At 37.6% G+C, this 23,434-nt stretch overlaps 2 protein-coding genes across 2 annotated transcripts in view; both read left to right on the top strand.

Moving 5' to 3' along the window:
* Positions 1 to 8,671, top strand: part of skic2 (SKI2 subunit of superkiller complex) — a 25,969-nt gene extending 17,298 nt beyond the window's left edge. Inside the window, exons 22-29 of the mRNA XM_007575893.2 lie at positions 523 to 627; positions 852 to 987; positions 1,952 to 2,078; positions 2,253 to 2,463; positions 4,930 to 5,040; positions 6,282 to 6,500; positions 6,887 to 7,027; positions 8,245 to 8,671. Of these exons, the coding sequence (XP_007575955.1) occupies positions 523 to 627; positions 852 to 987; positions 1,952 to 2,078; positions 2,253 to 2,463; positions 4,930 to 5,040; positions 6,282 to 6,500; positions 6,887 to 7,027; positions 8,245 to 8,445 (1,251 nt within the window). The 3' untranslated portion in view covers positions 8,446 to 8,671. The remainder of the gene's footprint in view (positions 1 to 522; positions 628 to 851; positions 988 to 1,951; positions 2,079 to 2,252; positions 2,464 to 4,929; positions 5,041 to 6,281; positions 6,501 to 6,886; positions 7,028 to 8,244) is intronic.
* A 1,316-nt stretch (positions 8,672 to 9,987) lies between these two features.
* Positions 9,988 to 21,609, top strand: prrt1 (proline-rich transmembrane protein 1). The gene is made up of 4 exons (XM_007575892.2): positions 9,988 to 10,337; positions 15,647 to 15,981; positions 16,599 to 16,790; positions 18,905 to 21,609. The coding sequence occupies exons 1-4, from the start codon at positions 10,319 to 10,321 to the stop codon at positions 19,079 to 19,081; spliced, it is 723 nt and encodes a 240-aa protein (XP_007575954.1). The 5' UTR covers positions 9,988 to 10,318; the 3' UTR covers positions 19,082 to 21,609.
* Positions 21,610 to 23,434: the final 1,825 nt, after the last annotated feature.

Below are 23,434 nucleotides of genomic sequence, written 5' to 3'. Positions count from 1 at the left end.
TTAATTTCTTAAAGTCTGACACTTTTTGGGTGGGGGAATGTAATCAACTAAAATTTACTTTGTTTTTCCACTGATATATCGGTCTTGTTAACAGCTTCATTAGTGTAACTTTCTATGAAGCTTTCTATATATATTTCTATATATATATCTTACCTTTGCGCAAGTACCAAACATTTGCATTTAGATCTGATAACTGTGGAGCTGATAATCATTCATTTTGTTTTATATTTTCAAGCGGAAACGTCTAAAACCCTGTTGGGTTCACCAGCTCAAGGCAGTTAGTTTTGTTTTAAATTTGCAGAGAATATTCTCAGTCTCTCATGAGCAATTAAATCTTTGACTCTCTTAATAGTTATTTTCTGTTTTAAAATACATGACAGGAAACTTTTCATTAAGCATTTTAATCACTTGTGTTACTTTTAGGTAAATTAGGAACATCCCTCATTTAGGTTTTCTGTTACACCTTCATTGATCATAAGAAGGTGACTTTGGCTTCATATTTACCTGCTGTCTTGTTTTCAGAAAGCCATCATGGAGTCTGTGAATGGACTCAAAGCGCTGTCTGTCGGTCGAGTTGTCATCGTCAACAACAAGCAGCATCTTAACGCGCTGGGAGTTATTCTACAGGTAGAAAACACACCCTGGACTCGGGGACTACGTTCTCCCTTTTTCTCACAGTTGTAAACATCCAACCTAATTTCTTAAGCTTTTGATCATTATGTATTCAAGTGTACTTTTTGATCTGTGAGCAGTAAAAAAAAACCACCTCGGTGAGCCGCTATTAGCAGCAAGACGACCCGTGAGTGAAATTTCTTTGTTCTATTAATAACTCCGTCTTGTTTGTTTTACAGGTGTCCAGCGACTCTGTGAATCGCACCTTCACGGCGCTCATCATTTGTGAGAAGGGGAACGAGGAAGTGGCTGGAAAAGCTGAGGACAGCACGTCTTTCCAGCACCTGTACAACACAGCTCTGTTCATACCTGAAGGTAGAGCTGCACAAGCCATAACATCTAAGTAATATTTTATTACACCTCTTTCTAGGGACCCCTTGCATGTTATTGCTTACAGAGATTTTGCGCCTGTGCTCAACGCTGGAGGGCAAAAAGATGATTCTTTTACATCCCATCCATAGCTGTGCTGCCGTGGTAGAAACATTTTATGAACTTAATGAAACCTGGAGACGTAGGTATTATTAATTTAGTGCAGTGCGCCACAGGAAATGGAAAAATAACAGAGAAAAAACATTAAAGAACAACTCAAAACTACTCATATTCTTCATTTTTCTCGCTCTCTGTCTGCTATGCTGCACAAAGACTCGTTGTCATAGCAACTGGTAACGACGCCACTTTATGCTTCAGAGTTCAACACCAAAAAACACTCAAACATTTCCCACCAAGAACAGAACATTCAGTCGGTTACAGTATTATATGCTTGATGTTTGTTTTGTGATTATTAATTGATCGCTGTAGTTGATTAGCTACCGCTGCTATTAGCTAACCTAACACTGCCGTGGTTGATTAGCTAATTTAAACACCTGCTCTATATACCTTTTTATAAACATTTTTAACTGAACTGAAACACTGAATTCCACACCACATCTATATGTTAAGGTTGTCAAAGTCAAGCTAGCTTAACTGATCTATTACCCTTTTCCTTGCTATTTATTTTCCTAATTAAATCCTTTTCTTGGCCTTATCTAGTTGTCATAGTGTTGGCAATTAGTCCCTTTTTATTTTAAATGTCAGGCGTATATTAAAGATCTAACATGTTATATCCATAACTTAACAGCTAAAACTAATGCTAGTCATCGTCTGCTAGCAGCTGCTTGCCCTCCAGCAGGGAGGTAGTTATGCACACATGACGTCCATAACTGCTTTCTTTTTATATGTAAACAAGCAGGCCTTTCAGATGTAGAATGTTTTTCTGACGTTGTCTTGCTGGTTTTGTCAGGTCCATGCAGCCACACGGTGCAGAAGTTAAAACTTCAGGACATCTCCGCCATCACAGTGAAAACCCTCAAAGTGATTCCTGACAGAATAATCGATAACTACAACAAGAGGCAACAGCCGCGGTTCAGGTGCCGTCAGCATCCATCTTTCATGTTTTAAAGAAGGGATTGGGACCCAAACCTGTTTCTGAGGCCATTTTTACATTTCCAATAGGGGCGAGTGGCATGGACTTAGAATTGTGTCGCAATATTTTGTGGTACTTTAGTGATAACGGCAATCATTAACGCTCCTTGGTGACTTAGGGCCGACCCTCCCGGCCAGGCCATCTCCACGGCGACGCAGGAGCTGCTGCGCCTGGCCGAGGCGAACCCGGGCGGCGTGGCCACCCTGGACCCGGTGAACGACCTCCAGCTGAAGAGCGTGGACGTGGTGGAGAGCTCCATGAGGCTCCGCGTGCTGCAGGACAGCCTGCTGGACTTCAACTGCGTCCACTCGCCCACCTTCGCAGAGCAGGTGTGTTTTTCTGGACGTGTTTAATGTAGAGGGATTACCAGTCGACGTCACATTGCGTCGGCAGCCGCTCTACTGCGCATGTCGCCTTCAGAACGCAGGCAAGAATATTATTCAATTTAAACTATTTACAATAATAATTTACAACTGGCGGAGACTCATTGAGAGCTGATGATCTTACCGTGATCTAGTTGCTTTAACATTGCTAGCATGTTAATGTCCGACGTTTCGGCCGTTTTCTCTCGTCATTTATCGACTCGCCTGCATTTAATGCGTCATTTAGACGCATCTCATTCACTAATGTTAATTTTGTAACATAACTTATTTTATCACGCTGTGCTAACCAGTTGTAGTACGCTGACAACATGCTAGCTAACGTTAAAACAGCAAGATCAATGCGGGTAACCATGGCAACCAGCGAGCGTTTAAGGCCGCCCGGCTCTATCTGCAGTCAAGTCCGCAATGTTTACAAGCTAATAATCCAAACAATTAATAGACTTACGATTAATTGTTGCTTAATGGTTTATTGGATCCAAATTAGTTCCGGTCGTTTATTGAAGTCGGCGTTTAGTGTTGTAGTTTGGCCACAATCCAGCAGAGGGCGACGGTGGACATCCTTATGTTTAACTTTAATTGTGTGAGAAAACCACAATTTTCTGTTTACTCAGTCAGTATTTAATACAACTGATTCAAAATAATTTTTATATTTTATTTTTTTCATCCAGCATGTTATGAAAAATTTAGAATTTATTGTTACAAGAGAAATGTCAGGTTTTTAAGAAAATCTTATTTTTAGTTGATTTATATTTTAAGATATTTTAAACATCCAAAATAAAACATGACAGAAATAAAAACCACTTAAAACCAAAACCATAAATAAAATGGATTATGTCTGTAAAGAAAATTGCCCTTCAGAAAATATTAATAATCTGAAAGGAAATTGAGCTCATTTTAATTTTCCTTGTGCTTAATTGATTAATCGCTTATTCCAACAGGCTTGCTTGCATCCCTGGTTTAACAATCACCTTCTTTCTCTTCTTTATATTTCTGAGAGGCACAACAAATACAGGACAAAGCGGTATTAATGAGAACAGAATATTTAAAGAGCTAATTAACACCACAGCTCTACATAAGACCCTTGTTTTATAGCACGCCCTGTTTGTTTCATTTTTATCCCTGCTCCAGTTTTCCTTTCATCTCTCCATCAGTTTCTCCTCTAGCTTCATAATAATATCAAACTCTAGCTTTAAACATCTGCTTCTAAGCTCTCAAAACAAGCAGCTTCAGTGAGGAGATAAGATGTAGGAATGTGACCCGTTTCTATAATTAAACCTACAGCCGCGGCTGAACGCCGTCTCACACGCACAGTGTGTCTTTTGAGCCACCTCTCTCATTACTCTGCATAATAAAAAGCTCTAACTCCCCGTATCACACCCTCCTCTTATCTGTCCTCATGTCTTCAGTCAATATTCTGGGTTTTAACTGCTTATTAATGCAGTGTGCATGAATAATGAGAGATGTTTGTGCAGTCATGAGGAATGAAAGTAAACTGCAGTTTAACCCTAAATGGAAAAGTTGTTTATAAAAGAAACTCAGTTTCTAGAGCTAATGGACTCGGCAAGCTGTGATCTAAATTACTGCAATGAAAAGAAGATTATCTTACACAGGAGCCACACTGCAAAAACACAAAATCTTACCAAGTATTATTTTTCTGGTGTTAATATCTCTACATCTGAAATAAGACAAAACTGACTTACAAGTAACTTTTTAGCAAGAACTAAAAAAAAAATCATTAATATTGATAAAAAAGTACAACTTTCACTGGCAGATTATTTCACTTTTAACATGAGAAAAATATCTCGTTATAAGTGAAATAATCCGCCATTGGAACTAACACTTTTTAAAGTCAATATTAATGAATTATTGACTTAAAACAAGCTAGTATATCTTGCTAAAAAAGTTGCGCTTGAGTCATTTTGGTCGCATTTTAAGAGTATTAAGATATTTCCACTAGAAACTAAACCAACAATACTTGGTAAGATAGTTTTTGCAGTGTACAAGCCTTCACAGATCTTGTTTTTGTTTTTACTATTATTAATATCAAGATAACATTAGAATATAAAACAGGTGAAACAAATGATAGCAATCAGTCTTTCACACCTACTGATCAATTATTGGTGCATATTTTTACTCTTATTTTTACTCGTCTTGTAGGAACAGGAGTGCATTTAGATTCAGATTTTTCATTTCGGCCTCATTTTTCTCTAATAAGTAGCATCAGTTTAAATTCAAATTAAATAACTTAGAACGTTATCATCTCATCTTTTGCTACGTCCCAAATCGTGAAAACCTAAAACAGAAAGAGGAAAAAAATTTTTTGCCATTAAACATGTTGCTTCAAGGTCTGATTGTTTCTGCAGTGTTTCTGTTTTACGGTTCATCTCGTTTGTTTCTCTGTTTTTGTTCCAGTTTGCTCGTATTAAGGAGAGGATGAGCGTTCAGGAGGAGCTGGACCGGCTTCTGTTCCTGGTATCGGACCAGTCACTGATGCTGCTGCCTGAATACCACCAGAGGATCAAGGTTTGGATCTTTCCACAGAGTTTCTGTTTGGACTTTAACAGTCGATCAAATTGTGAAATGCAACTGTGTTGAAGACTGAAGTTTGTATACTTGTACTTAAAACTTTGAAGAGCTGATTGAAAGAAAGAAAAAACTACATTTACAAAACTCTTACAGGATTTTTCTCTCTGACTTGAACTACACCGTTACAAGGCATAGCTACTTTCGACCAAATATACTTCCATAGCTTCCTTTCCTCTAACATGTGGCTTTAAAAAGGGTGTCTATTTTGCAAAATTCACTTTTTTATGTTTCTGTTTGGGTTTCAAGTCCTTCTAAAAACAACTCAAGCATTTTAAAAAAACACTTGGCTGTTTTTAACAATAAGTTAATGCATTTCTGTTTCAGAAACTACCAATTGTTAAGTCACATTTGGCATTACTTGGCAACCCAACCCTGTTACCTAGCTACCCAAGCAGAGCTCCAGCACATTTGTTCAGCTGGTTTTACCGCTTTATGCGCTATACAATGGCTGCTGGAAAACATAGGTGTTTTGTTTTTGACTTCCCATCCAGAAACCACTTGCCGCATTCTTGTTGGTTGTGCAGGAGGCTCTACTAATACTTTTCAAAGATGTGCGGTTGTATAACTGTGCATCTGTTTGCAGCCATTTTCACCTGTGAGTGTAAACGTTGAGTTGGGGGGCAGAGGTCGTGGCCAGCAGCTAACTGTTTGGATTTAAAGCTGCAGTATGTAACTTTTACACAAATATGTTTAATCCATATTTATTAAAAGTGTGACCATGTTGTGACCACATGGTTTGAGATGGATAATCTGTCAAAACATCGATCTCCTCAACTTCCTCCCATTGCTACTATTGTGGTTTTCAAATATGCACTGCTCCTGGTCAAAAACAACCAATCAGAGCCAGGAGGAGGGTTCTAGCGCTGTCAATCATCCTCGTGTACATGCTACTTAATGTACTAATGGTGGAAAAGCAACTTACCATTACAGGAAAGCTGTCATCTGTGGCTATGCTAACTAGCCTTAGCATTGGTGTCAGGCTATGTTGTGATGAACCAGGTGTAGCACAACAGTGAGACGTAACAATTTATCATCTAGCAGAATTTGTTTTCTTGACAGGCCTACTAGAGCTATCCTAACCTGTTCAAGGATTTTAAGGAAGCCGGTTCAGTCCTGCAGTCGTTCGTCAGTCTTGATCCTGACCAGGTTTGTTCACCTTCCTGCTCTGTGGCCCTCAGGTCCTTCAGTCGCTGCAGTACATCGACAGCAGCGGCGCGGTGCAGCTGAAAGGCCGAGTGGCCTGTCAGATCAGCAGCCACGAGCTGCTGCTGACCGAGCTGCTGTTCGAGAACGTCCTGAGCCCGCTGGCGCCCGAAGAGAGCGCCGCCCTGCTGTCCTGCCTGGTCTTCACCCAGAACACGCAGACCGAGCCGCACATCACCAGCACTCTGAAGGAGGTGAGGAGGAGGAGGAGACGGGCTCTGCTCCCTGCGCATCACGGAAAGTAGTAGTTAATGAAGCGATGCGTTGCAGAGACGCCGCAGTGACTCATTTTGTGTAAGGCTGTGTTGACCTGATGCATAACATCCTGCAGAAAGGACAGCGAGGCCTCGTCTCCTGACTCACACCGGGTCACATATTAAATCACTTTCTGCATCAGAGTGTCGGGAGCAGCCTCGACATGAAAGAGCTTTACTGGAGCTTAAATTAGTGATGACCAGAGTCGCTCTCTGGAAGAAAAAAATCACAGATTTTCTGGGAAACGATCCTCCTGTTGACACCCAGCAGCAGCTTGTAGAGTCTGACAGGTTTTATCCACTTTGTCCCGTTTCTCTCCTTTCAGAGCATCGACCGCGTGCTGTCGGTGGCCCAGCGGATCGGGCAGCTGCAGCGGGAGTGTGGGATCGCACAGACGGCCGAGGAGTTTGTGGGCCAGTTCAAGTTCGGCTTGACTGAGGTGGTGTACTGCTGGGCCAGAGGCATGGTGAGGATGTCCACGTTGTGACCCAGTTCTCACCTTTTACACCACATTTCATGCAAACTGCAGCGTCCGACTGTTGTAAGAGTTGTTCATTTGAAACCAGTAAATCCTGATGCATCTCTTGGGGTTTTCTAGTAATTGAAGGAGCGTTCACTCCGGCCACGTTTAGGAAGTTTGATTTGTTCATGGAGGTGCAAATGTGCAATCAAATTCTGAAAAAACAAACTCCTGTACGCCTAAAAACCTCCATCTAAGCTGTTGAATTGAACTCTGACGTAATTCAAACGGATTTGTGAATACCAAGCAGACCAGAGGCCACTCCAAAAGCAGGGCATTCTGGGTAAATACAACCAAACAAACACCATAATCTAGCGTTACAGGATAAAATGGCTCGTGGTCTTTTGCAAAAGACAAAAGAAAAGTCGTACAAAAATCTGACGCTTCTCCATCGTTGCTTACATTTCATGAAGAAGGAAGTTGAGCTCATTTGTTCTTCAGAGGTTTCTGTGTTGTTTCCTTCAGTGGTTCTTAATGCAGCGCCACCACAGGCGAGGAGGGGAACAGGTTGTCAATGACAGTGCAACTTCAAAAAGAACCACAGCAGCTGAAAATGTAACAAGTGTTGCAGTTTTGGTTCCCCGTTTGACTTGATTCAACGGGTTTCGTTTCCCTTTAACTTTCACTTTTTTAGGAAATTTTCTTTGGGTTTTCCGGGGATTAAGTGCTTAGAATTTTGAAATTAAGTTCAAGTTTTTCCAGGGTTAATTTTTTATTTTTTTGCTTTTTTCTTTTTTTTTTTTTTCTTTTTTTTTTGGTTTTTTTTTTTATTTTTCGGCTTTTTTTTTTTTACTTCATTTCTTTTACTTCTCATAATTTTTGTACCTTATTTTTGTAACATTATGACTTTATTCTCATAATTTTATTACTTTTCAAAATGTTTTACTTTATTTCTTTAATATTGACTATTGTAATTTATTTTTTCTTTGCGTGGCCGTAGTCATAGAAAAGGAAGCAAGCAAAAATAAAATCAATTAGAATAAAAATAGAATCTGAATGTTATTTTTCAGCCCTAAAGTCACATTAACTCGAGCTGGCCAATAAATAAAGTATTTTTGAGTCATATTTAGTTATATTATCGCACCTGTTTGCTCCGTTACATTAATCTACCCATTGATTTATTGATCAATTGCTCCACTAACTGATCTCTTGTCCTGCTGCAGCCGTTCGCTGAGATCGCGCTGCTCACAGACGTGCAGGAGGGCACGGTGGTCCGCTGCATCCAGCGCCTGGACGAGGTGCTGAAGGAGGTGCGGCAGGCCGCCCGCATCGTGGGAGACTCCGTCCTGGGCAGCAAGATGGAGAAAGCCTCGTTGGCCATCCGCAGGGACATCGTCTTCACCGCCTCCCTCTACACCCACTGAGAAAACGAACCTGAAGGAAGGACGAGCCAATCATGTAGAAACTGGACACACAAGGAAGGGGAATGTTTGTGCCTAAAGAAAGTGGAAGCTAGCTGATGTTTACATGGAAATCTGGGAGAGATTTTAACTAACAGACCAAATGCTTCAGGTTAAGGACGTGGAGTTTGGGTTGTAAATTATTGTACAGAATTAAAATCTGTTCCCAAACTGCTTACATGAATTTCTTTTTAAAAAAAATGTGTTGTCAAGATTATTTAGGGAGAAAACTGAGGTTCTGAGAAGATAAATTAATCATGTTTATCACAAAATAAATAAAAATAATCCTAATAAGGATTGTTTCAGCAGGGCTGGTGAAAGATTATACAGGGCTGGAGGCACAATTAGATTTTGGGCCCCACTTCCTGTTAATTCTACAACTCTAGTAACTAATGTTCATGTTTTATTTTTTATTCTATTTCAATGTATTTCATCAGTGATGAGACATATTAACCAACATAAGTGCATTAAAACAACCGTGTAAATATGGCAGCTTTAGCCACAAGGGCTAATTTTCATATTTAGTCCCCTGGTTGATGGTAAAAAAACAAAATGAATCGAACCATGCACAGCATAGCATTTACAACAAATTACATTATGTAGTTATTTCAGCTACTTTTAAATTTTATTGCTTGTAGCCAATTAAAACGCTGATTTGAAGAAAAATTGAGTATTCTGTATTGCCAATTAAAAGGGTTTTTAATTTAAATTTTATATTCTGGTCAATTGAATGATGAACAATCAGTCACCTCCTTTTGTTGCTTTACCTCTTTTTTGTGGTTATCAATACTTGCGTTTCCATTGACCATACAATTGGTGCGATTTCACATTTTGAAAATAAATTAGCCTAACAGAAACTAATTTTGACATTTTTTGATTAAGTTTTATCACTTTAATGAGAGTTTTTGTTTTTTTTGGCCATATCAAAATTTATTTCACAAAACTGCATTGGAAACAATTTTCTCATCACGCGAGTCACATGATCAATAACAGGATGTTGCTACTGGAGCAAGCCATGAAGAAGACGACAACAGGAAGTGGTAGGAGGATGTTTTTAATGGCTTATCTCGTGAACAAACTTAATTTGTGTGATTTTTATTGCGTTTCTTGTTTAATGACACACCGTAACTTTGACGTTTTCTTTTTGTTATATTCTCGGAATGTAGACAAACATTTATTTGTAATGGAAACTCAGCTACCGACTATTCTCTAGATACATTTTGAGCCTATAGTAAAGGATTAGTTTTGATAAGTAATGATCAAATTTGTCAAATATGTAATAAAAGGTTTTTTATATTAAAATTTTAATTTACCTAAACTACAATTTTATTTTTTTATTAATATTTTTCGGTGGATATTTTTTATATTTAATGGTGCAGATCTGGATTTCTGTTTCTGCCAAAGAAAAAAAAAATTTTTTTATTTTCTCTATTTTAAAGCTCTTTGCCACCCAAATCGCTTCTGCTTTGGGCCGGCTCGCTTCCAGCCCACATTCCGGGCTGTCGCTTTAAGACGAGGGTAGTTTTGTGTTTCATTAATTCAATATACAGCGACGTGTTGGTGAAGAAACCTTATCGGAGCAGCAGCCACACGGAGCGGAGCAGCGGAGCGACACTGAGGATTAAAACCCCGTTAAAATAAAAACACCTCGAGTTTATTTCAAACCGAGCGTGTTTTTAAGATGAAGACATCCTGAAGATGGGTTTAACGCATTTGGAGAAATAAAATCATCGAAAGGAGGTTTTTATTTTCTTTCTTTTTTATTATTATTTTTAATATTCACCAGCAGCTGGAGTGAAACATCCGACTAAAGGAGACGTACAGAAAACCGGGAGGCATGTCGTCTGAAAAACACGGTAAGACTGAGACGCATTTTCTCTCTTTTTTTTGTCAGATTGGTTCACATTTTTGCTCCATCCTGAGCTGCTTGCTTCAGCGGGAGGATGCGCCGCTGTGTGGGTGCAGCATGAGGGGGAGAAAATCACCGCAGGGCCTCTAATTATCACTGTTAAAAGTGTCCCCGTCAGGGTAGTTTCGGGTCATTTCCACCCCGGCGACACGATTCCACCCGTATTTCATCTTGAACCACCCAGAATGTGGCGTTAAAATCCATAAAACCTCAGTTTTAAACTCTCATTTCCATCATTACGCACAAGCTTACGTACGTCTCCCCAGACTGTTTGATGTGGGTGTCCTCTGCATGCGCGTGCCTTTACTTGCTCGTGCCTCCGCTAATTAATCAATAATAAATAAATAAATAATGACAGTAATAGCCGTGGGTCTGCAGCCATAGTTTCATTTAATATTGAGAGCGGATACGGAGCTTTGCATCCAGAATAAACTGGAGCTGAAAACTGGAGCTGATACAGAGGAGGAGGGAAACAAAGGACGAGCAGCAGCAATAAAGAAATAAAACTGTCTGTTACATTGGTTCTGCATCATACGATTTATATCAAAACAGTTTCAGAAATTAATTTTAAAAAGCGACTTTCTATTACAGCTAGAAACTAGTGATCAGGTTCTGAACCTCCAAAGACGCATAAAGACAGTTGCAAAGTTGGTCTTCTATCATTTCTAGGTTTTAAGGATTAATATCCCAGCAAGTTTTACATGTTTAATCTATTTTTGGTCTAGTTTCTAGTGTAAATATATTAGTGTTTGAAATAAGACAAAACTAAGTTACGAGTTACTTTTTAATAAGATATATGGGCTGTTTGAAGTCAGTAATTCCTTAACGTTGATGTTTAAAAATTCTAATTCCACTGGCAGATTATTTTACTTATTACTTGGGAAAAATGCCCTTAATCCTCCAGTGGAACTAGTACTTATTTTTTCACTTCTGTAACCGATGCTTTTCTTCAAGTCATGAGTGTTTGGTTTAGTTTAGTTTATTTAGGATTCACATTTGGCTGCAGCTGCTCATCGGCTATTCCTACATCACGTGAATTACATCACTAAAACACTTTTTAGAGATTAAAAAAAAAAACAAACTGCTTTCTATTATAGCTAGAAACTAGTGATCAGGTCCTGAACCTCCATATACACATAAAGACAGTTACAAAGTCGGTCTTCTATCAGTTCCAGGATTAAAAAACTAATATCCCAGAAAGCTTTATATGTTTATTTATTGTACTTTTGGGTCTAGTTTCTAGTCTGTTAGTGCTTGAAATAAGACAAAGCTAACTTCCAAGGTACTTTTTAATAAGATATAGGAGATTGTTTTAAGTCAGTCATTCCTTAACATTGATTTTTTTTTTAGAAGTTAGTTTCACTGTCAGATTGTTTAACTTATTTCTTAGGAAAAATGCCTTTTTGTAAGTGAAATAATCTGCTAATGGGACTGGTAGTTATTTTTCCACTTAATGTTTTAAAAACCACCCTTGTGTTACAGCTATAAACTATAGCAATCAGGTCCTGAACCTTCAAAAACACATAAACAGTTACAAAGTTGGTCTATCATTTCTAGGACTAAAATACTAATAACCCAGCAAGCTTTATATATTTATTCATTTTATTTAGTTTCTAGTATAAATATCCTGGCATTTGAAATAAGACAAAATAAACTCACAAGTTACTTTTAACTTGTAGGAGCTTGTTTTAAGTCAATAATTCCTTAATTTTAAACAAGGATTATTTCACTTATAATATGGGAAGCATTTTGGTCCCATGTCACATGATTTACTTCCCTGGAACAGTTTATAGACATTAATTTAAAAACAACAATCTATTACAGCTAGAAACTAAAGTGACCAGGTGTAGTGATGAACCTTCAAAGACACATGAAGACGGTTACAAAGTTGGACTTCTATCATTACAAGAACGTTTCTAGGATTAAAGCACTAGTGTCACAGCAAGATCTAGAGAAACTCTACTGGTTCCAGAATGTGGCAGATTATTCACTATACATTCCAATCTGCCAATGGAACGTATAGTTCGAACTATACATTTTAATCAATATTAGAAAATTATTGAACAAGCTCCTGAAAAATTACTTTTCAGTTATTTTTGTCTTGTTTCAAGTGTACTGACATTTGCACTAGAAACTTCTACTTTGTAAGATTTTGTGTTTTTGCAGTGTGAAATATTTGGTTTGTCTCTCTCCGTCTCAAACTCGGTCAGATTAGATTATTGGTACGTTTGAGGTAATAACTACAAAAGCAGCAGCTTTAACTCTGCACTGCTTAACTGACTTTGTTCAAAATTTAGATTTTCAAAAATGTACCTAGAGGAAACATTTTAGTCTCAAATTTAAAAAGCTTAAATTTTGAAAAAATCAGCTGCAACACTCAGATTTAACGCGGTGAGCCAGACAGTTCTCTCAAATTGATCAAACTCATTTTAAGTATAATTTGTCACAAATAGATCAATATGTTATGGTGTATTGTTCTATTTGCCATTTTATTTTAAGCAATCATTCAATCAACATATTACCAAGCAAAATCAAGCATCCTACTCCACAAAAAGTGCTTGTTCCACTGGCGGATTATTTAACTTTTAACGTGGGAAAAATATCTTGTTATGAGTGAAATAATTTGCCAGTGGAACTATTACCCTTTTAATATCAATACTAAGTTATTATTGACTTAAAACAAGCTGATAATTCTTACTGAAAAGTTACTTGGAAGTTAGTTTTGTCTTATTTTTTACCCCATTGAAAACTTAGACAGTTCTGCTGAACATGTATCATAATATCTTAATGCTCATCTCCCTTCACTGCTCCGTATTGGATTTCTCCCATGTACTTTGATTCCCTCCACTGGGAAAAAAAAGCAGGCTGACTTTCTTGTAATTGTTCAATGGAAATTGTTATTGTTAGATATCAGAATATTTTTTACCAGTGTAGGTTGTTTTTCAGAATAAATGAGGAAACAAACATCAGCAGCAGTGTTTAATCCATTTGTTGCACAAGCTTATGTTTTGTGGATTATTTCACGTGAACGCTGATGTCTTGTGAGAAATGTTTTGCCTCTTGTTGCCCGTAGTTCCTGTAAGCCTTCAAATCTTCTGAGAAACATGAGGATAAAATTGCCTCTGGTTGCTTTTGCAAATAAACTGCTTGTCCCGTCTTTAACCTTCACTGGGTGTCTCTCTGTGTTTCTGGTCCACTTCCTTTTTGTGACGGCCGTTAAGGAAACTCTATATAAAGCGAGAGTCGTCACTGCAAAAACACAAAGTCTTACAAAGTATTTTTGGTCTAGTTTCTATTGCAAATGTCTTTTTACACTTGAAATAAGACGAAACAAACTACCAAGTAACTTTTTCAAAAATATAAGATAATAATAATTCCTTAGTATTGACGAAAATGTATTAGTTCCTGTTGGATTATATTCATTTATAATATGGGAAAAAATTGCTCTAAGTGAAATAATCTGCCAATGGAACAATTACCTTTTTAAATTTAATATTCAGAAATTAATGACTGAAAACAAGCTCCTACACTGCAAAAACAGAAAATCTTATCAAGCGTTTTGGTCTAGTTTCTAATGTAAATATCTTATTACACTTGAAATAAGACAGAACTAACTTACAAGTAACTTTTTCAGGATTGTTTTTAAGTCAATAATTTCTTAATATTGATGTAAAAGTATTAGTTCCACTGGCAGATTATTTTACTGAGAACATTTTTCTCATAAGTGAAATAATCTGTCAGTGGAACCGATACTTTTTCATCAATAATAAGGAATTATTGACTTAAAACAAGCCCTTAATTTGCTGAAATGTTACTTTAAAGATATGAGCTTGTTTTCAGTAATATTGAAAAAAATGTCCTATTAGAGGATCTAGTACTTTTAAAAAAATCAACATTAAGGAATTATTGACTTAAATGACGCTCCTATATCTTTCTGAAAAGTTAATTGAAAGTTATATTTCATTTGTACTAAGATATTTGCACTAGAAACTAGACTAAAATACTTGTTAAGATTCTGTGTTTTTGCAGTGCAGCCGCTCGGTTCAACATCCAGCATCCACCTGTTTCCCCCCTCACTTCCCTCCTCCATGTCCCTGTCAGGCAGTATTATCTCAGCCCCCCTTTATGCTGTGAAAACACGACACTCTATCAGTCATTTTCTGACAAACACGGAGAGAACTCACAAGTGGGAGAAAGCAGACGAGATTCTCCACGATGAAATGCCACATGTCTGACTGATGATAAACAGAGATGAAAAGGGTATTTGTTTCATCGTCTTCATCCTGAGGTGTGAAAATGTCGACTGCTGTCATCATTAATGCTGAGATGGAGCAGGTTGGAGAATATATGGCCTTCCTGTACAATTCTGCTTGATTCTCATCTCCCTTCACTGCACCGCATTGGATTTCTCCCATGTACTTTGATTCCCTTCTCTGGGGGGAGAGGGGGGAGAGATTTGAAACTAAAAAAATGTAAATCTGAAAAACTATTTTGAAACTGAAAAGTAGTCGTGAACATTTCTTTAGGCCATAATGTTTGCTCAGTAATGTTTATTGTGAAACTGAAAAAAATTAAAGAGAATAAAATTAAACTGACAAAAATACAAAGATATTTGAAACAGAAAAAATACATTTTAAACAGAAGAATCATTTCAAATTGAAAATTATGTTTGAAATTAAGTTTGAAACTGAAATAGAAATTCGATACTAAAAAACGTAAAACCGAAAAACTATCTTGAAACTGAAAGAGAAAAGTTTGAAATTGAAAAAGAAATATCTGAGAAATGGTGTCAAAATTGATTTTCAGTTTTATTTTTTGTGAACATTTCTTTCACATCTACTTAGGCCATAATATTTGCTCAGAAATGTTTGTTTTGAAACAGGATTAAAAAAAATTTACTGAAAAAATTATTTGAAACTGTAAAATAATTTTGAGAAAAAAATAATTATTTCAAATTGAAAACATTTTTAAAAATAAAAAAAAGTTTGAAACTGGAAAAGAATTAGCTGAAAAATAGTGTCAAAATTGCGTTTCAGGTTATTTTTTCCAAATGTAAAATTATTTTTAGTTTCAAATCTTTGTTCAGTTTCAAAATTATTTTTTCAGTTTTAAGAGTTTACTTTTCTGTTTTAAATATTTATTTCCAATTTGAAAACGAAAATTTTTTATGCAAACATTATGGCACCAATTTAGCTCCTTATGACATTTAGACGAGCTGCGTTCACATCGTGTCTGTTAACCGTCGCTCTTCTTCAGGACTCGACGACTCCGGCCGTCAGACCATGCAGCCGCCCCCGTACCTCCCTGGCCCCCCGGATCCCAACATGCAGCAGCATCCCAACATGGCCGCCGTGCCGGGCGCCCAGCCCGGTTATCCCGCTCCGCCGCCGCCGCCACCTCCGGGCTCCGAGGGATACCTCCAAGAAACGACGTTCCACTTCGGGACTCCGGGCGCCGCGCAGGGCTACACGGTGCAGACCCAGGGCCCCGGAGGCGCCATCCAGCACCCGCCCGTGGGGTACATCCACCCGGGCTACCCGCTGCAGCTGCAGCCATGCACCGCTTACGTTCCCGTTTATCCCATGGCGTCGGTGAGTCACAGACCGACTCCGAAACTCTCTCAGATTTATTTTTTCTAACTTTTGTTTTGTTTTTATCTATAAACTTCAAGATTAGTGGTGCCACATTGAGGCAGTTTCATGTTGCGTTTATTTATTTTTAGGTTAAAATCTTGATTTTTAAGTCAACCTTTGCTTATTCTAACTAGAAATATTTGACGTTTTGGGTGAATCTTAATTGAAAATCCTTTACAAGTTTTATTTTTATCATCATCAATATTTTTGGTACATATTAGTATCGTTTTAGATTTAAAGGTAAAACGTTCACGGATTAGTAAAACAAGTAAACAAAATTGGTTCCTACATGTTTAATATCAAAGTTCGTCTGATTTCCAAAGTTTTCATTCAGTTTTATTTTTAGTCCATTTTATTAGAAAAAGATAAATATTTCAGAATAAATTCAAGATAGAAACATTTAGTTTTCTTTTTGGATCAATAAAGTATGTTTGAATTAGAATTTCAAATTTAATTTGAAAAGTTTGGAAACTTACCTTGAAAAGTGCTTGAATTCTACAATGGGAAAAGAGTGCCATCGCTGCTGTAAGCTTCAGTTTTAATAATCTAACCGCTCCATGTTCGGGTCCGCTCAGGGTCAGCCCTACATGCCAGCAGCAGGAAGCCACCCGGGGATCCCCCCAGGCCAGATCCACCCCATGCAGATGCCCCCCAGCATCACCCTGATGGACCGCCGGCCGCCCCACGACTACCTGCCCATCGCCGTGCTAACCACCGTGTGCTGCTTCTGGCCCACAGGCATCATCGCCATCATCAAGGCAGTGAAGGTAAAACTCATTTTATTATTGTACCTTTATGTCAGAATAATAAGAACTGCTAATACTTTAGCGGATAAAGACACTTTGGAAAATTTAACACATCTCTGACTTTGTGTACTAAACAGCTTACTTGTATTAAACAGCTGCCTCAGCCTTAACTGATGTCAGATTATAGATCTGTACGCTGAGTAATAAAAAGGCATAAATAAGCATAAATATCACTAATATTTCCAAAGTAGTACCACAAACAGCGCCCCAAAGTGATTTTTATTGCAAAAACAATTGTGAAATTCTGGAGGGACTGGAAAGATGTTCAACATGATCTCATTTTAAGAATTTATTAATATTTTGAACAGGTTTTATCAACACATTCTGGCACACCCGGCCCTTTAAGAGCATTTATGATCTTAATTTGGCCCTAAACAAAAATGAAGTTTGACACCTCTGCTCTAAAACCATCCAAACGTTGGGGAACGCTGCAAAACAAAATGCATAAAGTGTTTGGAGCAGCATAAGGTGGGAAGCTGTTTCAGTTAGAGCTGTGTGCCGGAGTTTTTCCTTGCAGGACGTGGTGATCACAGCTCCTTGCGGTGGCTCTCCTCACACTTAATGAGTCCTGTTGTTCCATCTGTGTGACGGTAAACCGGGCTGACCAACATGCACTCAACATGCCACGTTACGTAACCGCACCACTGTCAGTGCAACGGGACAGAATGGATTTCGTCCTCCGGGCCGCTCAGCTGCCTGTGAGCTGAGCGGAGCTGACAGGCCGTGGAGGCGCCGGTCCGAGCGGTACAGTATGTGTGGCCGCTGCTCGGCCCCGGCGGCATGGGCGGGCACACAGTCAGCCGTGCCCGCCCTGACCTCGAAGCTGTTTAATTTATTTATTTATCTTTTACCTCCGAGTGGTCAGCCTTCTATTATTTTATTTTAATTTTATCTCGATTTACTCCCGCACTTCTCGTACTTGTTCCCCGCAGGGGTTTTTTAGCCGTTACAACTGTTTAATCCGTTGTTAACATGTCGTAACGTGTTTTTCCGAGCCGTCTTTAAACGCAACATGAGCGGTTACGATGCTAGCTCCCGCGGATTAGCAACCGAGACATTTTGCTGTGCAGATCTGAATCCCGGTGTGTTAGAAATTAAAATCATGACAGAAAACCAGCAAACTGCAAAGGCAAATAACTTTTGCAGTTTTCTCTAAACAAACCAAGTAGAATAATAAGCTGTTAGCTAGTTAATCCATGACAATATATGTTAAGCTAGTTAGCAAGAGCAGGCTACTAATTGTTGCTGTCTATCTTCAGAGGTGGGTAGTTGAGTAACTTGGGGGAGAAAAAAGTTTTACTGCACTGTGCTTTTTACTTTTAGTAATAGTAATAGTAACATTATTCCTTCTACTAACACTACTACTAATGATTTTGCATTTAAAATACAAAGTGCTTTGTTCATGTACATCTGCAATATTTTGTTTTCATTAAAATCATAAAATCAAATTCAGTTTTTCTTCATTTAAAACCATTATTACACTGTGTCATCACAGAGTGAATTGTGAATAACTGCTACACATTGAAACTTCCATGATTTCAGAAAAAATGGGTGAAATCATTCCCTCCTAGAACATTTTCTGTACTTTTTACAGCGAAAATAAACAAAAATAGCCAGTTGCAGATTTTGAGGTTTAGGTAGAAATAGACTTCACAGATTGGAAACATTAGATTTTTGCAATATATAAGATAATATTTATAAAATCTGAGCATAATTACTCAACATTTTGTACATGTCACTGTTTACATCATTAGTTTTTGTATTAATAAGCAAAATGGATGTTTTATTTGAAAGTTATATGTTTGTTTATGTATTCATATTAAATTAAATACCTATTTACTGTGCCCCCTCCCTAAATAAGTGATCGCCATGCAGCAAAAATTTCTGTGGAGCCGGGTCTGTCGCTGCCGTGTGTTTTGTGTTTGTGTTGCATGCAGCGGCCTCTTCCTGCACATGCAGCCTGCGCTGCAGTGAAATCGATCCATACATGGTGCTGTCTTGCTCCCACTCATGCACCGTCTCGTTATGCAACGTGTTTCGCTCAGTTCGCCTCTCTTTTCCTGTCCACTGCTCAGGTGCGCATGGCGATAGCCCGAGGGGACATGGTGACTGCGGAAATAGCGTCCCGTGAGGCCCGCAACTTCTCCTTCATCAGCCTGGCCGTGGGCATCGCCTCGCTGGTGCTCTGCACCATCCTCACCGTGGTAGTCATCATAGCCTCGCAGCATCATGACGACGACTGGGACCCCTAACTGGTCCCGCTTTCCCAGCCAGAGCGTCTAAATATTATCTATCTAACTACTGTCAATCGCTTGGTGAGGAGGGGGGGAAAGGAAAATGCACCGCTTCTGCTTGTCGGCCCTTTCTGTACAGCTACCCACACAGTTTAAAGACCTAACCTGCTTCTATCAAACACCCACCAATGGCCAAAAATAGCAAGCGGTTGTTAAATAGATCCAGAGTGACCACTTAATATTTGCTTTCATATTAAAAGTATGAGCTGCAGGATGGAGTCAAACCTTCTTGTGTTCGCGATCCATTTGTCTGCTGCTAATTGATGCAGTTAGGTAACAAACTGTAAGTCACTGTGTGCTTAATATTTCAACAACCGACTCACAATGTTCATTTATTACACTGCAAAACACTAAATCCAAGTATGTTTGGTCAGGTTTCTGCTGTAAATATCTTAGTACTCTTGAAATAAGAGAAAACTGACTTACAAGTAACTTTGTGTGAGCTTGTTTTAATCAGTCAAGCTTATTTGTAGAGCACATTCCAGCAACAAGGCAGCTCAAAGTGCTTTGCATCATACACACACAAAAATAGAAAGCCATGAAGCAACAATTTCAACATTACTTTTTGCCAAGTCATTACCAATCAAAATGTTGGTTAGCGTTGCTTTAATTTTGGTTAAAAAGCAACTCCAAATAGGTGAGTTTTTAGTATGTAAAATTCTTAACAATTCCTTAATTTTGATAAAAAATTACTAGTTCCATGAGCAGATTATTAAACTTTTAGGAAGACATTTTTGTCATATTATAAGTGAAATAACCTGCCAATGAAACTACCACATTTTCATCAATACTAAGGAATTGTTGACTTAAAACAAGCTCTTAAATCTTGCTGAAAAATTACCTGTAATTTGCAGACGAAACCTGACCAAAAATACTTGGTAGGATTTTGTGTTTTTGCAGTGTAAGTCAGTTAAATTTACTTTTAGTCCTGCTCAGTGCATAATGCATCATTGTTGGAGCATGAAATTGTTTTTATTTGTTTTTATAAAGGTTTTCTGCTCCACAAGGCACTAATTTGTGAAGATGGATTGTCCTCTATGCATTTATATGACTATCATCATGCATGGGACCCATTCTAGTAATTAAGTAATGGGACTCAGATGGCGTGTCCTTTGGTTATGTAATGGTTCCTCCAAATCAGAGGCAGTTCAACTCTGGGTAATAATCGGGACCCGTACAGGTCTCAGATGAGCTGAATAATTTAAAATGATACTCATTTGTGTCCCAGCTAAGATTTATAACTGGTTTTACCGACACTGGTTGCATTGGCCCATTGTGAGCCCCAGCCTGAGGAAAACACACATGGGGCCCAACATGCAGCAGCATCAGAAAGTATTCACACCTCATCATTTTTTCTATTTTTTTACTTATTTATGGATTTTGGTTTCGTTTTTTTTTCTTTCTTTTTAAACAAAACCCACACCAGATAGCCTACAATGACAAGATGAATACAAGTTTTCAGTCATATTTGTAAATTTAAACAATGTTAAAAAAGTAAAGGTAGTAAGTCGATATATATTCATATCTGTAGCTTAATATTTTTGGTTTAATCACCTTTGGCAGCTAGTTTAGTCCGACTGACTCCTCTACAAGCTTAGTCTGTTGTGTATTTTCTATTCTCTGCAGAACCTCGAGGTAAGTGCAGGTGGATAAGCGTGATGAATTCATTTATGTTTCCGGATAAATTTTAAAGCGCACATTGCTTGTCTATTTTGTAAAGGTTCAGTTGAATAAAATTCAGCGTCAGTGTTGAAGTTTTGGTTACCGACTGTTAAGAATTGTTCAAGTATTAGTATACAAGACCTTATTTTGAAGTGAGTTTATGCATTACTTTGTTAAATATTCTCAAAGTGACTCGTTTATGTGAAAGAATACAAGATTTTTTTTAGTTTTAAATATTTATTTCGATACCAGTGGGTGGCGGTAGGGGGCACTTTAACTTTATTTTTTGCCAACCGAGTGGAAGAAAACTGTTTAGACATAATTTCCGTTGTTCTGGGAGATCGACAGAACAACGCTGTGATTATCACCATGTGCTTATGTACTTTTATTTTTATCAGCAGCATAACACCATGACATAGAAGTGAGATTGTCATATACTTTGTTATTAATGGCTGTATGACATATCCTGACTATCCTGCTAACCAGTCAGAACGAACTGGGAGGTGAGTTTTATGTTTTGTAGTTGACTGCAGCTGCGGCTAGAAAATACACTTAGAAACCAGGACAAAGCATATATATCCATCTAGTTCTCATTAAAAACAATTCACTATATTATTTTTAGTTGTATCTTGTGTATAAGCTGAACTGAGCTACTGTAAATGTCGCGGACCTCTTAATGCGCATGTGCACGCATGCGTACTCACTGCATGTATGCTACTCAACAGAACATCGTTTCTTCTCCTGACGGTCTCCTTTTTCACCCCGATTTAATTTATTTAAAACAAGCTTACACGAACAAACCAAAACGGAAAGAGAACAAGACATAAAGGTATTGTAGAATATATATCATAGTGTTAACATTAAATTGGATCTAAAGTGTTGTAAGGCCGATATAATTTGAATAGAAGCTAGCAATTTAGCATTAGCTTCCACTTAAAACGTGTTGGTAGGATGGTGTGATTATCAGTTGCTGTTTTTGTCCAGACATGATTCTAAAAAGTTTAATTTCAGTGTCATCAGACCAATTTCTCATAACAAAATGCACATTTCATAAACTCTCCAAAATCTCTAAAATCATGTTTCCCCCTTATTTTTTATTTTTTATTATTATTTTTTTATATATAAAGTAAACTATATTTAGTTTGGTTTTTGGCTAAATCTGTAACAAAATGTGCAGAAAAAAAGAGGTTGTGAATACTTTCTGATGTTAGATGTCAGCAAACTTTGCTTTAATTTCCATAAAATGCCAGATGAGATAGCACTATTATAAATTATATGTTTTCTAATTTATTTATATATTATTTATTTTCTTATTTATTTAATCCTGACCCTTGCATCAACCTTGTCTGCTGTAATCTTTAGTGAGTCGTTGCAGCTATCTGATACTCTGAATTGGCTTACCGTTAGTACCTCGTGATGGTAATGATGATGATATTGCACTTTGTAGTAACCAGATAAAATGACACAGCTGTTTACATTTATAGATCTTATAGTGCATGATGAATATAAATCTAGGCTAATGGGCTTTTAGTGCAAAAGTAGCTGTGCTCCCAGCTGCTGATGGGAACATTTCCTAAAATATTCAATGGATTTGTGATGCAGTATTTTCCAAAGTGGTAAACAAGCTACTCCAAAAAAACAAGAAATGGAGACATAAATAGAAAGAATATACAGATTAGATCTGCAGATATTCTTTTTGCAAGTAATTTAGACGAGTTTTAGCCTTTTTTTCTGTGGCAGAGCTAATATTTACCCTCTAATACTCTGTTCTTAGTGCAGCAGTAGACATATGAGGTAACATAACCCTGCATGTCATCCTCAGTTTGTTTCCATTTGTCCTAAGTATTAAGGATAGATGTGTGCGTTTCTACAATGTAGCTCCGAACAGCAGCTGGGCTGTTGTCTCTGAGAGGTATCGTGGCTGTGAAGTCGCTCTATGAACTTTTATCTTAGGGTTATGAAATGAATGTTTCAAGTAAAAGAGAAAATATTAATGCCTACATTGTGTTGTAGCACTTTCTGCTCTATGAAAACTTTATCCCTCCCTGTGAGTCCCTGTTTAATGATAAATGGAACTATTACATATCTCTTCTGCTCCACATTGTTTCTCTGCTTCTCCCTTTGATGATGATACTTTAAAAAATAATATAGTTATTTAAATTTATAGGCAGTATTTTAAAAAAACGATATATGCTGTAGTTTGTAATTAAGAGTATTATTAATGGCGACGTGTTATTTTCTGTATATCTGGGAACATCTGGGCCTTCATTTATTAATCAGAAACAAGGATTTACCCTGCAGCTGTACTGTACTTCTTAAAAAGGAAATGTCATTCTTTTGTAAAATCAGTTGTGGGTTTATGTTTAAATTATTTTCTTTTACGAGTGTCATGAATTGTCTTAGCTAACTACTTACTTGGATGATATTTTTAGTCATTTCTAGTCATCATAAATAAAATTATTAGATTTAGGAGACAATTATTTTTTCACATTAGTTTGAAAATCTTTTTTCCCCTTCTAAATTAAATCATAATTTGAGAAATGTTCTTTTTATTATGACTATTTACTCTGATTATACTTGATATTAGCATTTATTTGATTATCTGAATTATTTAAATGCAATAAAAGGCTAAGATGAAATGGGGAAATA

This window comes from Poecilia formosa, unplaced genomic scaffold (assembly GCF_000485575.1).
Source record: "Poecilia formosa unplaced genomic scaffold, Poecilia_formosa-5.1.2 Scaffold391, whole genome shotgun sequence".
Lineage (NCBI taxonomy): Eukaryota > Metazoa > Chordata > Actinopteri > Cyprinodontiformes > Poeciliidae > Poecilia > Poecilia formosa.
This window is presented reverse-complemented; position numbering and strand designations above follow the sequence as displayed.

Excerpts from the sequence above, each read along its gene's own strand:
- prrt1 (XM_007575892.2), top strand. Across the intron at positions 15,982-16,598 it reads CCGTTTATCCCATGGCGTCG|GGTCAGCCCTACATGCCAGC; the intron begins GTGAGTCACAGA and ends GGGTCCGCTCAG. Across the intron at positions 16,791-18,904 it reads CCATCATCAAGGCAGTGAAG|GTGCGCATGGCGATAGCCCG; the intron begins GTAAAACTCATT and ends TCCACTGCTCAG.